Source organism: Lagopus leucura, unplaced genomic scaffold, assembly GCF_019238085.1.
Source record: "Lagopus leucura isolate 7727_CA_CO unplaced genomic scaffold, USGS_WTPT01 Super-Scaffold_73, whole genome shotgun sequence".
Lineage (NCBI taxonomy): Eukaryota > Metazoa > Chordata > Aves > Galliformes > Phasianidae > Lagopus > Lagopus leucura.
In genome coordinates this window covers 66,087,367-66,100,688 of record NW_024962252.1, presented here as the reverse complement: position 1 = coordinate 66,100,688, position 13,322 = coordinate 66,087,367, and the positions used below count along the sequence as shown (strand labels likewise).

The 13,322-nt window shown below is 37.0% G+C and overlaps 1 protein-coding gene across 2 annotated transcripts in view; it reads left to right on the top strand.

Moving 5' to 3' along the window:
- Positions 1-13,322, top strand: part of HEATR1 (HEAT repeat containing 1) — a 34,250-nt gene that overhangs the window by 16,150 nt on the left and 4,778 nt on the right. For both annotated transcript variants that reach the window (XM_042888551.1, XM_042888543.1), the window contains exons 20-37: positions 146-338; positions 738-910; positions 1,443-1,610; positions 2,493-2,735; positions 3,471-3,602; positions 4,201-4,307; positions 5,097-5,240; positions 6,054-6,172; positions 6,445-6,566; positions 7,359-7,487; positions 7,630-7,860; positions 8,531-8,657; positions 9,383-9,549; positions 10,123-10,169; positions 10,957-11,080; positions 11,911-12,051; positions 12,256-12,545; positions 13,052-13,202. In XM_042888551.1, coding sequence (XP_042744485.1) covers positions 146-338; positions 738-910; positions 1,443-1,610; positions 2,493-2,735; positions 3,471-3,602; positions 4,201-4,307; positions 5,097-5,240; positions 6,054-6,172; positions 6,445-6,566; positions 7,359-7,487; positions 7,630-7,860; positions 8,531-8,657; positions 9,383-9,549; positions 10,123-10,169; positions 10,957-11,080; positions 11,911-12,051; positions 12,256-12,545; positions 13,052-13,202 — 2,808 coding nt within the window. The remainder of the gene's footprint in view (positions 1-145; positions 339-737; positions 911-1,442; positions 1,611-2,492; positions 2,736-3,470; positions 3,603-4,200; positions 4,308-5,096; positions 5,241-6,053; positions 6,173-6,444; positions 6,567-7,358; positions 7,488-7,629; positions 7,861-8,530; positions 8,658-9,382; positions 9,550-10,122; positions 10,170-10,956; positions 11,081-11,910; positions 12,052-12,255; positions 12,546-13,051; positions 13,203-13,322) is intronic.

Here is a 13,322-nt window from a genome sequence, read left to right as displayed (position 1 = left end):
ACTCTTTAATTTTATTTCTTTGTACTCCTTTGATTTAGGTGGTTTACTGGATGTTTTGAATAATATTTGGCCAAATAAATTCAAGCTTTCAAACAAATGCTCTTCTTTTTTTCTCTTTTTTTTTTTTATTCCCATTACATTTAAGGTGCATCTAAAAGATTCAGAGGTTCTCTTCAAATTCCTTTCCGTTTTATGGACTTACAGCTTTAGCCTTTCAAATCACCTGAATTATGAAGTCAATGCAATGCTGCAGACTCGAGCTCTGTATATTGGCTATGCAGTGCTTGTATCTCAGACTTACCAAAAGAAGAAACAGCTGTTATCGCTATCATCTCCAGGTAAGTAAAATGGTGTACCTATCTCAAGTCTTAATCACAGTACTTTTAAATTTCATGTCATTTTCCTGTGTTCTATACCATGAAGGGTATTTTTAAATCTTTAAGGTGTTAAAGACACAAGATCATATGCTGAAGAAGTCAGTTACAGCACCTTACTTTCTGTTTAGAAAAAGGATGTCACAGTCAATAGCAATATATGAATTCTGTGAGCTTAAACTCGGATGTAAGAGGTGTGGTGAAGGAGTTCAGAGCTGTGCTGTCTTGTAGTCTGGAGGTTTATAGTGAAAAGACAACTCTTTTAATTCCAAAGTAATATCAGTGCCTCTTCAGAGACAGCTAAATAAAATTCTGATCGTGCAATTCTCCTAGCTTTTCCTCCTTTCTTCTCTCTTTTTGCAGTGGTGATATCTCTGCTAATTAATTTGGGTAGTCCTGTGAGTGAAGTTCGAAGGGCTGCTCTCAATTGCTTCCATTCCTTGAGCAGTATGAAAGAGTCTCTGTTTCACCCTGTTCTTCAGCATCTGGGGCAAAAGACGGAGGAGATCATATCTGACCCTACGTACATAACACAGGTATTTTTGCTAATAAGGTGTGCATTGGTACAAGTTTGGTCTGTGGCTGTGAGCTTCTGTTTTTTTCCAGAGGAATCAAGTTAACTGGAAATGTTCATTGTTTCTGTCAAGTTGCCAGCTTTGAAGGAATGTGATTCTTACAGATGGTTTAGATGGTGGGCTATCAAGAGAAATGGAAAAAGACTGTATGTCAACCAAATTTGCTTATGAAGGAAAAACAAAAAGCAGTGGATTTCACTTGAATACCTGATGAGAATTGATATAGCCACTAGCACTGCAAAAAAGGAAATGTAGCAAGAGCTTTGACATGCTTCTTATTTGTTTACCTTAAAGGACTGTAAGAATATTCAAATAATGTGTCACATACAGAATTGAGAATATCAGTCAAGAGATGATAGCCTGTGGTTTATTTACAGATGAATAATTCAGCTTGTATCTGAATTGTGTTATTACAAAAGCATTGAATAAATGTTGTTTTAAGGCATTTTTATGGCAGGGAGATTACTTAATTTTCACTTTGTTACTGAACTAGATTATGGCAATCCTATTTGAGGAACTTCAGACACAACCAAAGCAGAAATCCCAGAAGAAAAAACTGTCTGAAGCCTTGGAAAGCATAGTCGATTGTGTACAAAACCCTACTGCCCCATCATATGTTGCAAAAAACTTAATGAAAATTCTTCATGAAGTCCATGGTGAGGTGAGTGCAGCCTTGATAGTTCCACACTTCTTCTGTCATTATTGTATCTAACCGAAACACAGAACAATCATTTAATTTAATTCAAATTTCATGTAATAGCAATGCTGTTAAATAACTTCATAATTTGTAGATTATTAGGCATTAAATTGGCACTCTGATAATAGGCAGTAGTGCTGCAAAGTATGATTTAATAAACAAGATATTTTCATGCTCTATCCAGGAATGCATGGGATGCAGTATTTTGTGTTGGAGTTGTTAAGGAAGCTCCTTTGAAGTTACTGAAAACAACTGTTTCAGAACAAGGTTGTTTCAGAAGGAATTGATTACTTTGGTTAGGTATCAGTGGATGTAGAGTTTTCTGTACAGAATTGTAACATAGGAAGTACTATTTATTTAATTTTATTAGTACGTATTAACTTAATTATATCCCAAGTATATTCAGAATTCCTCCTTTCTAAATGATGGAAAATATGAGTTTACTGTTCAAGAAAATGAATGGAATTATGAATTTTTACATTCTATTCAGTTGTCTGTTTCTTGAAGGGATTGTACACTGCATAGAGATGAGTATTCCTCCCCCAGCTCTGAGTTTACAGGAGACATTAGTCATAAACTACGTTTAAAAATGCCCTCAGTTCTTCAAAAGCATGAAATATCCTTTGCAGATGTAACAGCAAAGGAGCGATTGAGGGAATATTCCTGGTAACCTGACCACAAGACGTATTGTTCCTCTTTAATAGCTGTTGAATAAAATAGAATATGTAATGTCACACCAGACAGGGAGCAGATGTTGCAGTAAAATGAAGCTGTGCTATTGGAAGTTTGTTAAAAGAAGAATGCATTAAAAGCCAAACTATTGTAACAAGTCTCCTCTGTTGGCAGATGATTCTCACTCGTCTTCTGCCTGCCCTAGACCGGTTGCTTGAGAAGGTCTTGAAGGAACCTGAGACAATGTTGAAAGATGAAGTTGTTCTCCTGCATCTCATACTTGGAAAGTTCAATGAACACTCAGCAGCCCTCTTGTGCAAGAATCGGCAGAGTCTGGATTTATTTATCAAAAGTCTACATGCTGCCACAAAAATCTATGAAGAAGTTCCACCTTTCCAGATCACAGCACTTGGGCAGGTCTGGCTTTCTGAAAGACTTTTAATCTATTTTTGTGCTTAAGGAAAAAAGTAATGTTTAGAATTGGATTTTACAAGAACACTGTGTTAAGGAGTCCGTAGCTTTTGACCTGTCTTTGTTTCATTACAAGTTTACAAAGTGTCTGTCGTGTCTTTGAAGCAGCTAAAGAGGCTGCAAAGCTTTCAAATTTTCTGGAAGGAGATGTTGCTGCTGGCTTCATTTGTGTACTTGGACAAGTACAGAGTGTTGAAATATTATTGTATTTGCACGCATGTGAATGCCTGTATGATTCCCTGCAGATGCTGGTGTTCGTGTTCCTTAGGCTACTTTTTGTCAGTGGTATAGGAAATTCCTGCTTTTTTTCCTGATTTAAAAAAAAAAAAATGTCAAGAGAAAATGTAATAGTTTAAAAAGTCTTATTTGAAGGACATCTATAGAGTCAGACCTTCTGTCTGTAGTACTACCCTGTATTTTAAGAAATAAATGCCAGGCAACAGCAGTTTACTCCCTCCATCAGCAAAAGCATTTAAGAAAATTTTAGGAACAAATATATTTTGCTATTTCAGAAACATGTTTTAATTTAAGGATTTTTTTATGTATACAAATACGTAGATAATAAGTAAATCTGTTTGTATGATAGGTGCGCCATAATCTAGTGTGCCCAAGTTTCATTGCTTTTTATTTTGTTGCCTTCTTACAGTAAACCTTTCTGTCTTTTCATTTCTTCCTTTGTAGATTACTAAGCCATTCTTTGCAGCTCTCTCAGATGGGAGGGTGCAACAAAAGCTGCTGAAAGTATTGTTTGACTTACTGTTAAACTGTAAGAACCCACTTTGTGCCCAGACGATTAGCAGTGTGTTTAAAGGGGTAAGTGGTAAATTCCAGTACACAGAATTTTGTTTGAATGTATGGCAGTGGTTCCCTGTTGCAACACTGAATGCCCATTGTTTATATCATTTATAGCACTAACGGAATCAGAACTGCTTGTTATATAATTGTGTTAGTGGCATAAAAATTTAAATAGTTACTTTTAGAAGGTATTTCTGTAGAAATAATGCATCAGTCATTCATTACATTATGTGAATGAATGACTTCAGTAGAAGTCACTTCTTTCTGTTGCACTGATGATCATTTTCTGGGTAAAATGTTTTTTTGTTGTTGTTGTTTTTTGTTTTTTTTTATGGTTACTAGAAGACTTTTCCCAAAATGCATTAATTGTAGCTTTCACATAGTAATTTATTGTATTACTTGCACTTGAAATCACTCACTTTCTATGCTACAAGAATTAAAAGAAGGAGAGACATTCAGATATTACGGTGATCCAACTTAAATGTATGAATATGTGGGTTATATACCCATATGTGCATGAAAAGGACACATTTAAAAAGAGAAAGGAGGGGCCATAGGTGCATGGTATGGTACGACACATTGCTCGTGTGCAATTACATTATTGTTTTTGTTTCAGATTTCTGTGTGTGCTGAGCAGATCGTTACAGAAATTGAGCCTCCTGAGAAAACCAAAAGTCTGGCCACTGTTCAGCAAACTAGAAGGCAGAAAATGCAGCAACAAAAGTAAAATAACTAGAAATAGAAATACGTTTTGAAAAAGTTTGAAAATGTGGCTAATTTAATTATATTTCACCGCTTGTATTGAAAGCATGAATATCTTTTTCTTCATTTCCCCTGTTCAGTAAAATAACTCTGAGCTACTTTCAGCAGCATAAAACCAACCAGTGTTGCTGTTATAAAGCAGATAAAACTGTAGTCCTAATTTAATTAAATTTAAAAAAAAAAAATCCCTCTAACTGAAATTTTAATGTTGGCATTTGCCCTTGGTTTTGTTGGTATTAAACTTCCTTCGTATTAAAGTTGTATGGACAGACTCCTGTACAAGTGGCTGGAGCTTAATAGTGTTCATCAAAATGTTGGTTAGTGAATGAAAGACAGCACTTTCTTTTAGTTAAAATGGAAGTATAATCATTAATTTTTAGACAGCTTCATCTATTATGTTCTCTCCGTTCTCATAAAGAAGCAGCTATATAAGCACTCTAAGTGTTGGCTGTTGGCTGCTGTTAGAACAGGATGTTGTGTTGGTTTTCTTGGTTTGGCTGGAACGGCTGTTCTTATCTTCTTTATCTCAGTTGGCCTTATTTAACAAACATCACTTATTAGAATGATCTATGTCAGAGTTTTAGTACAAATATTGTCACCTTTCCAGAAGAAAAAGTAAAGGATATTACTAATTTTGTGAAAGAAAATGTATATACATCTATATTTTTTTAGCTTATGTCTCTATTTTCTGAAACATTGTACTATCTTCTTTGGAATTCTATATCCTGATTGTTTGTCTTCTCTTTTTAGAAAGCCTCCGGATGCAGAATTGGCACCAGAAACAAGCAACTTCAGCTGGCAGAGGGTTATGCTTATTCTAGAGTTACTACAGCACAAGAAAAAACTTAAACGTCCACAGGCACTGGTACCTGCTCTTTTTAACCTGCTGAGCCGGTAATTTTGTCTCTATAAAACATTCTCTTCTGCAGCAGACTTTGTAAAGCATTAAAGTATGAGGTACTTTTCCCTAGTGTGTTGCCAGGTTCTGTAGTTTGCCTTTTTACATAAAATTTCTTCTAGGTACATGGAATAGGTAAATCCCTCCTGCTGTAAGTGAAGATCAGGTTTGAACATCCACATGTCAGTGGGTCCTGATGAGATGCATCCCAGAGCCTTGAGGGAGCTGGCTGATGTAGTTGCCAAGCCACTCTCGATATTTGAAAATACATGGCTGTCAGGTGAAGTCCCTGGAAGAAAGGCAACATCGCATTCATTTTGAAGAAAGGTAGAAAGGATGACCCAGGATGACTACATGTCAACCTCACCTCTGTGTGAGGGATGATGAAATAGGTCCTCCTAGAAGCTAAGGCATGTGGAAGAGGAGGAGATGATATGAGACAACCAGCAGGGCTTCACTAAGGGCAGGTCCTACCTGATCAACCTAGTGGCCTTGTTTGATGGCCTAACTGGGTCAGTGGACAAGGAAGCTACTGATGTCATCTATCTGGACTTCATTAAGGACTTGTACACAGTCACTCATAACATCTTTCTTTCCAAATTGAAAAAATATGGATTTGATGTGTAGACTGTTTAATGGATGAGAAACTGGTTGCAACAATGTACCCAGTGGCCACTTTCTAGAAGCCTCAGTTTAAAACTTCCGTAGAATAAAGATTGCAGTTTCTCATTCGCATTTTAATATGTTATTTGATCACTTATTTTCCTATCTCCTCTTTTCAATTTGTGAATTTGTTCTTGAATGCATAGATGTCTGGAACCTCTGGCATCAGAAGAAGAAAATATGGAATATACAAAGCAGTTGATCCTCAGCTGCCTGTTAAACATCTGCCAGAAACTGTCACCAGATGGCAGCAAGATCCCCGCAGGTAAAAATTGCCAAATATACCAAATATATTCATTGGTACCATCAACAGTACAGCTTTTAAATAACGGCTTCTACATTTTTTATTCTTGGAGTCTACAGTGTTGTCAAGGGACCTGCATTGTTTTTTGTGTGTTTTTTTTGTTTGGTTACTTGGTTTTGTGTTTTTGTAGATTCTGTAGGTACGGTCTGCAGTTCGAAACCATTGCTTGTACTCATGTTTATTCTAGCATGGTTGACCATTAGAGCTTATATTAATGAATTATTTGCTCACAGATATCCTTGACAAAGAAAAATTCAACGTGGAACTGATAGTTCAGTGCATCAGAATATCTAAAATGCCCCAGACACATCACCATGCACTGCTTCTCCTTGGTGCTGTTGCTGGCATGTTTCCTGTAAGTAGTACCTGAAGAGATAGAGCTTTTTTATTGGAAGAATTTTGGGTTTCACTTTGAGTTTGCCTTTTTTATTTTTGGAGTTACTTTTCTTTGTCACCATCTTACTACTATTACCTGCTATAAAGCTGAGCTTGTCTTATGCATTAATATTGACTCTGACAGGATTTCCAAGTTCAGAATAAGAACAAATATTTTGCATCAATCTTACCTTTCTTTTTAAATCTAAAACACTTTCAGCTCACAAAACCCAAAAGAGAAATGTTGCCACACCTTCTTGCTCTAAGTTGAGATAAAGTGTAGGAATCTAATTCTTGAGCAAAGTGACAGAACCACTCCAGCTCACTTATTGAAGTTATATTGTGATTGCAGTGTAGCTAAAAAGAGCCAACATTCAAATTGAGCTTTCTGTTGTATCACTGTAGGTGTTTCAGAAGTATAAAAAGGGCAGAGAGGAGGTCTCTGCAGGTCTCCTCATAGCTGATTTTGCTTGTCATGCTACCATAAGACTGAGTTCAGTAGTAAAGATAATTTTATGAAACTGAACTTAATTTCTACTCTTAAATGATTTGCTTGGAAGTGTGTCTTGGTCTCTAAATAGCATTAAGAACTGAATAGTCCCGTATTATACATTTAAAATCAGTTAATTGCCAATTTTGGGAAGATAGCAGTGATTCTTATTTTATTTTATAGAAATCAAGTGACATCTTTAGGAGCAAGAGATACCTTATGGTATAACATATGGAGCAGCACTTCAAAGAAACTAATCTCATCTTTTTTTTTTTTTTCCAGGATAAAGTTCTCCATAACATCATGCCCATTTTTACATTCATGGGAGCAAATGTCTTGCGTCTGGATGACACGTACACATTCCAAGTAATAAATAAGACAGTGCAGATGGTTATTCCTGCTCTTATACAGGTATTTATACAGTAAATTTGTCCTCCTCATGGAAAGGACTTGGAAAAAAGTGAACTGTATGTGCTTTCTCTTACCTGCTGAATTTACAAGAGAGAACTTGTGTTTGGTAATCTGCTTGAACTGCCCTACTGTTTGTCAATAGGCTGAAGACAGTGATTTGTCAGAGTCCCCGAGAGGTGTGGAAGAGGTGGTGATAAAAATCATCCGTGTGTTTGTGGATGCCTTGCCCCATGTGCCAGAGCACCGGCGCCTGCCCATCCTGGCCCAGCTGATCACTACAGTGGGAGGAGACAGATTCCTCTGGGTTCTCCTGGTGCTGCTATTTGAGCAGTATGTGACCAAAACTGTGACTGTGACAGCAAGCACAGACAAGGTTAGAAGACCACTGGGGTCAACTTCTTCCTCTAAGACAGATCTCTTCCTTCCTGTTCACTTTTGCAAGATAAGAGCCTAGTTTTCACTAAAATAATTAGTGAGCTCTGAGCTTGTGCTTTAACAGAAACTGATGGTGAAGCACCCTATTACTATCATCTTATTTGTTGAGCTTTGGTTGTGACACTACTGAGATACGTCAGTCCTTGCTGTCGTGTAGGATATCTTGAGTTGTTCACTGAAAATTGCCTAGAGAAGATTAAGTTTTGTCTAGTTTACACTTGATTAAAATAGTGAGGAAATACAACTTTTCTCTCTCTAAGTAATTTTTCAGCCAGGGCATAAAGTGACTGGAGACATCTTTGATAAAACATGCATTATTTTAACATTAGTCACCAGCTGGGGTTTAGGACAAGGAACTTGTGCCAGGAGATGAGGTGTGATCCTCTATGGGCAAGCTGATACTGCCATGCAGATGGAAGGAGCTGATGCTTTCTCCCTGCTCTCTGAAGCTAGGTTCTCCAGCAACTTGCTGCTGTTACCCCTTGCACCAGCCCTCACAGTGTGTAGCTCATCATGGCATGTTCACAAACTGACTGAAGAGCGTGGGGTCTTTTTAGCTTTTATAAATTATTGAAATAATCACTTTTATCTTTTTAAACTGTAAACAGGATGCTGTGCTGGAAGCAGACACTGAATTTTGGATTTCCATCTGTTGTGAATTCAGCGTACGCTGTCAGTTCCAAAGCATGATGAAAATAATCCAGTACTTGACAGAGCTACCAGAGAATAAAGAAGGTAACCACAGAACAGCCAGCAGATGCATATGAACCTCCTTTTACTCTTCTAGATAGAAAACTGGGCAACACAGAATTGCTCTGATTTCTTCCTTTTTTTTTTTTTTTTTTTTTTTTTTTCCAATGGTTATGATATGGGTTGTTTTGGTTTGGTTTGTTTAATCATAGATTCATATGAGGGCTTAAAATCAAATGGTACTCAGTTAGAAGGTACAGTAAATCATTCAGCTGAAATAAGCTGTTATTTATAGCAGACATGATCATGATTGTGGGCTGATTGGTCTGTTGTGGTTTTTTGCTTTTTATTTTGCTTAAGCATTAAAGAAGGAGGTGAAGATTGGTTGCTTTTTTTTTTTTAAGGAAGGATTTGGTATTTTTGTTGTTTGAGTATGTTTTACTAGCCAGGAAGGATCTGCTAATGACAGTGGAAGCAATTTTTACAAATATGTTACATTGTGCATTTGTCTTCCTTCCTCAGAAGCCTCTCTTGTTTGTGGTCAGTGTGCTGTAGCTTTAGCTTAGTTAATGTAAGATCAGTTAATGTAAAATGATCAGATGGCACTGCTGCTCTCAGAACATCTTTTTTGGAACTTGACCATGATTTTGGGTGGTGCAGAATAACTGTCCTTGATTGCCACTTGGTTGTTATTTTCCTTTGTTTCTGTAATCAGAAATCAGACGTCCGTTTTTCCTGTCTGTAATTTGTTTTGGGAATGTTTTCAATAGATGATCCTGGGCCAAAAAAATCAAGAACATGCAAGACAAAGCTAAAAAACCAGGATGGGCAGCTTTTTAATGTAGAGTCTCACTCGGACAAACAACTTCGACATTTCAAATACTTGTCAGTCTCCTTCATGTCACAACTTCTAACTTCTCAGAGTTTGGTGAAAAAGGTAATACTGGCAGACTGCTTTTAAACTGATCACATTAAGTAACTGTGCCATGCTGTAATTGATGAGATTTAATTTGCTTTTTAGTATGATTTTGTATTCAGAGGTGGAAAAAATATACTGTTCAGTGTATATTGCTGACACCTTAATTTACACAGCTCTGAAACATCTCAGTAATTTTCATTATTTCTTAATAGGGCCTTTGCAGAATAGACTCGGTTTGTGCAATTGATAAAAAAAGAGTTGTGTAGGTAAAAAAGAAGGGACCCAGTGAATTCCCACTGGCTTTATGGAGTCTGAAGTTTCACTCACAGTCTGTGTAATTCCAGGTTTAGTCTGGGACTCACACTATGAACTCCAAAAAGACAAAATTAATGTTAAGAATTAGTCTGTGGATCTAGCTGGAAGTGGTTCCCACTATTTCAACTGAGTGTTAGTCACCAACGTGAAACATAGGTTTACTTCTATGACTAAATTGCCTGCAGTTCTCTGATTTTCTTCTAGAACAGTCTGAACTGCAAATGTGGAGAACTCAGTTTTCATAGTTAACATTTTCATTCTTCCTTTTTAAACAAGGTGGTTGAATGTGAAGAAACAGAAGAGCTACAGAAGATGGAACAGAGGTATGCTTTACATCTTCTCCACTCCTGCTGTTCTTATCCTTTCCTGCAATATTTTTTCAATGTATTATTTCTTTCCCAAATATTTTTTGAGGGTACTTTTAATACTGCACTCAGCAAGCAGTATTTATTACATAAAGATTACATTTTTAATTTTTTTTACGTGGCGTATTTTCTTCTTAGAAGAAAGATACTATCTCTGTATTTCTGATTGTGCTTATTTACACACTTGGCTACAAATGTTTTGTTGTTGATGATGAAGAATTTGAGATGTTTCAGAAAGATGTGTTGCTTCATTTCTTAAAAAAAAAAAAATAAAATTAATGAATGTCCCTGCGTTGGTGTAAAAAAAAAAATTAAAATTACTAGTAAATGCAGATTACAATTGTAGTCATTGGATTATAACAGCCAATGATACAAAATTGAGGGTTTCTTTTGAGGAGCCTGACATTTTATGTTTATTCTAAGTGAAAAGGGATGTAGGATGCATTTGAAATGCTTCTTTTTAAACATGGTATATTCCCAGCTTATTTTTGTTTTCATATTCTCAAATAGAACTACTGTTGTAGGTAGATGCTAATTTGGTAGATTTGTTTAACATGCATGTATAATTTTCCTTATTGCCATAGGTTTTTTGTCAATATGTATATGTGATCTGCCAGTCTCCAGTGGATGTTTCATTTTCCTTTATTGTTGCTGTTTTGTTTGTGAAATTTTATGCTTTCCAGGAACAAAGTTGATTCCCTAAGTGTCCTTGTTATTTACTGAAAGATTGTTCCTTTCTGTCTAGGCTGTTAGAAGATGTACTTCACTATATAAACACAGTGGCATCCTCAGTGGAAGGAAACGCAGACAAACCAACAGCTAAATTTTGGAGGGTTCTGCTTAGCAAGTCCTATGATATGCTGGATAAAGTATGTCTTGTCGGCCTTTGTTAGCAGTAGGACATTCCTGCTTTTATTTAACACAGTTATAACTATCACAGGAATATTTTTGCTGTATTAGTAATAATCTTCATTGTATGATGTATCGTCGTTTGAATTCATCTAAGAGCTTTAACAGCTACCTATGACAGCTTAGGCAGAACAAGCAGAAAATGAAATCAGGAATGCCTATTTCATCTAGTTTGTATTCTGCTGGCTGGAAGCAGTCATTTTAGTGCCTGTCTGGTAGAGAACAGTGGCCTTTTGGCAGTATTTCTCACTGTTAACTCATAAAGTGATTTTAACTAATGCTTAAAGAATTGCTGTACATTTCCACATGGAATTTAAATGGAGAAACATTCAGTATGCTTTTCTTTCTCATCTTTTTCTGATAGGAGGTGTAGTTGTAGAATTGGACTGACTGTCCAGTAGCATTAACAGTGCTGTGAAGAAATGTTTCAGTCTTCCTATGAACAGATTGGATTATTTAGCTTACCTGTGAAGTATGTAGAGTTTTCATGAGGTATATTCACAGGGCATCACTGAAAGTATTTAAAGGGAAGGAAGGATAAATGTCCAGGATAGATATAAGAACAAAGGAATTGCTGAGAAAATGTTGAAGCTCTTGGGTATTGGCTAGTTAGCAACCAGTAAAAGCATGTTTAAGTGCTGTAACTGGAACCTCCTTTGTTTTTTTGCTTGTCTTAGATACAGCATTGCTGGCCTATCCTCTTTTTTCATTCTGAAACCCATGTAGAAAGTTGAGAGTTTGTCTGCCTTACTTGAATGCATAGCATCGTTCTGTTTGTGTTCTCCTACAGGTCAATGCCTTATTACCAACAGAAACCTTCATCCCTGTAATTAGGGGACTAATGACAAATCAGCTCCCATCTGTGAGACGTAAGGCAATGGACCTTTTGAACAACAAGGTGCAGCAGCGCACAAAGTGGCAGAAGAGCCAGGTGAGATGAAGGGATTAAATCAGTTCCTTCTGCAGAAAAACAGAGAGATTGTTGTAGAATGGTTTGTATTGTGTAACATCAAGTACCAAGGCAGCCATTGAGAGAGGCAGTGAGATGCAAGCTACCTGCCCATAATTAATTACTACCTTACAGGATCTGAGTTCTAACTGCATGTTTGAAGTGTGTTTTCTCTTGTGGTCTCAGGTCCGGCAGCTTTTGGAACTAGTTCCTGAGCTCATTGCTATTGTGCAGTGTAAAAGAAAGGAAGAGGAGGAGGAGCAAGTCATCAACAGGCAGACTGCTCTATTCAGCCTCAAGCTGCTCTGCAAAGGTTTTGGCACAGAAAATCCATTGCCATTTGTACCTGTTCTGAAAACTGCCATTGATCTGGTTTCTTCAGAGAAGGAGGAAAAGAACGTGATGGGAAGTGCTTTGCTCTGTATAGCTGAGGTCACCTGTACACTGAAGGCCCAAGCAATCCCTCAGCTTCCAAGGTATTGTTGGGTTCTTTTGAACAGCAGCAGTCTGCCCATGCGTGTTTTGTGTAGATAAAAGCAAAGGCATTTGTAGTGCTTGAAGCACATCCTACCCATGGAACTAAGTTAGCAGGCAAATTGTAGGAGACTTTTACAATAGCTGTTAGGGATTCTGTTACCCTACTGGAATTGCTTATATTTAAAAACACGAGAACCAGTACCATTGAAAACACTGCATGTTATTATTTTGTTCTGCCTGCTCAAGAGGAATTCAAGCATCTAACCTGCTGTTCTTGAGACAAATAGAAATTTCTTAAATGTCATTAAATCATTCAGTAAATCTAACACCTTCACTATCTGTGGAAAAAGAACAGTACAGAATTTTGGTTTTTTCCCGATTGCACATGTAAAAATGGATGTGAAAGTTGTCCCTAATGGCTTGAAGGTTGTCTTTTGAGATATTAAATGTGCCTCCAAATGGTCAGTGGTTTCACTGTTCTGGATTTACACTTGGTTTTTCACAGGCTTATGCCAGCACTGTTGAAGACTTTAAAAAATAAGAAGGAGCTGATCTCCAATGAGATTTACTTGCTGAGTGCCGTGACTGCTCTGCTGAAGGTTGCAGAAACATTACCACACTTCCTCAGTCCTTACCTCACAGATTGTTTGCTGCAGGTGAGCCATCTGACTTGTGCAGATATATACGGCTCCTACAGAATTGTTCCAGTTCCTAGAAGCTGAAGAGATTATTATTTTTTTTCTCCCTTTGAAACTAAAGTAGGAGTCCGTGCCATC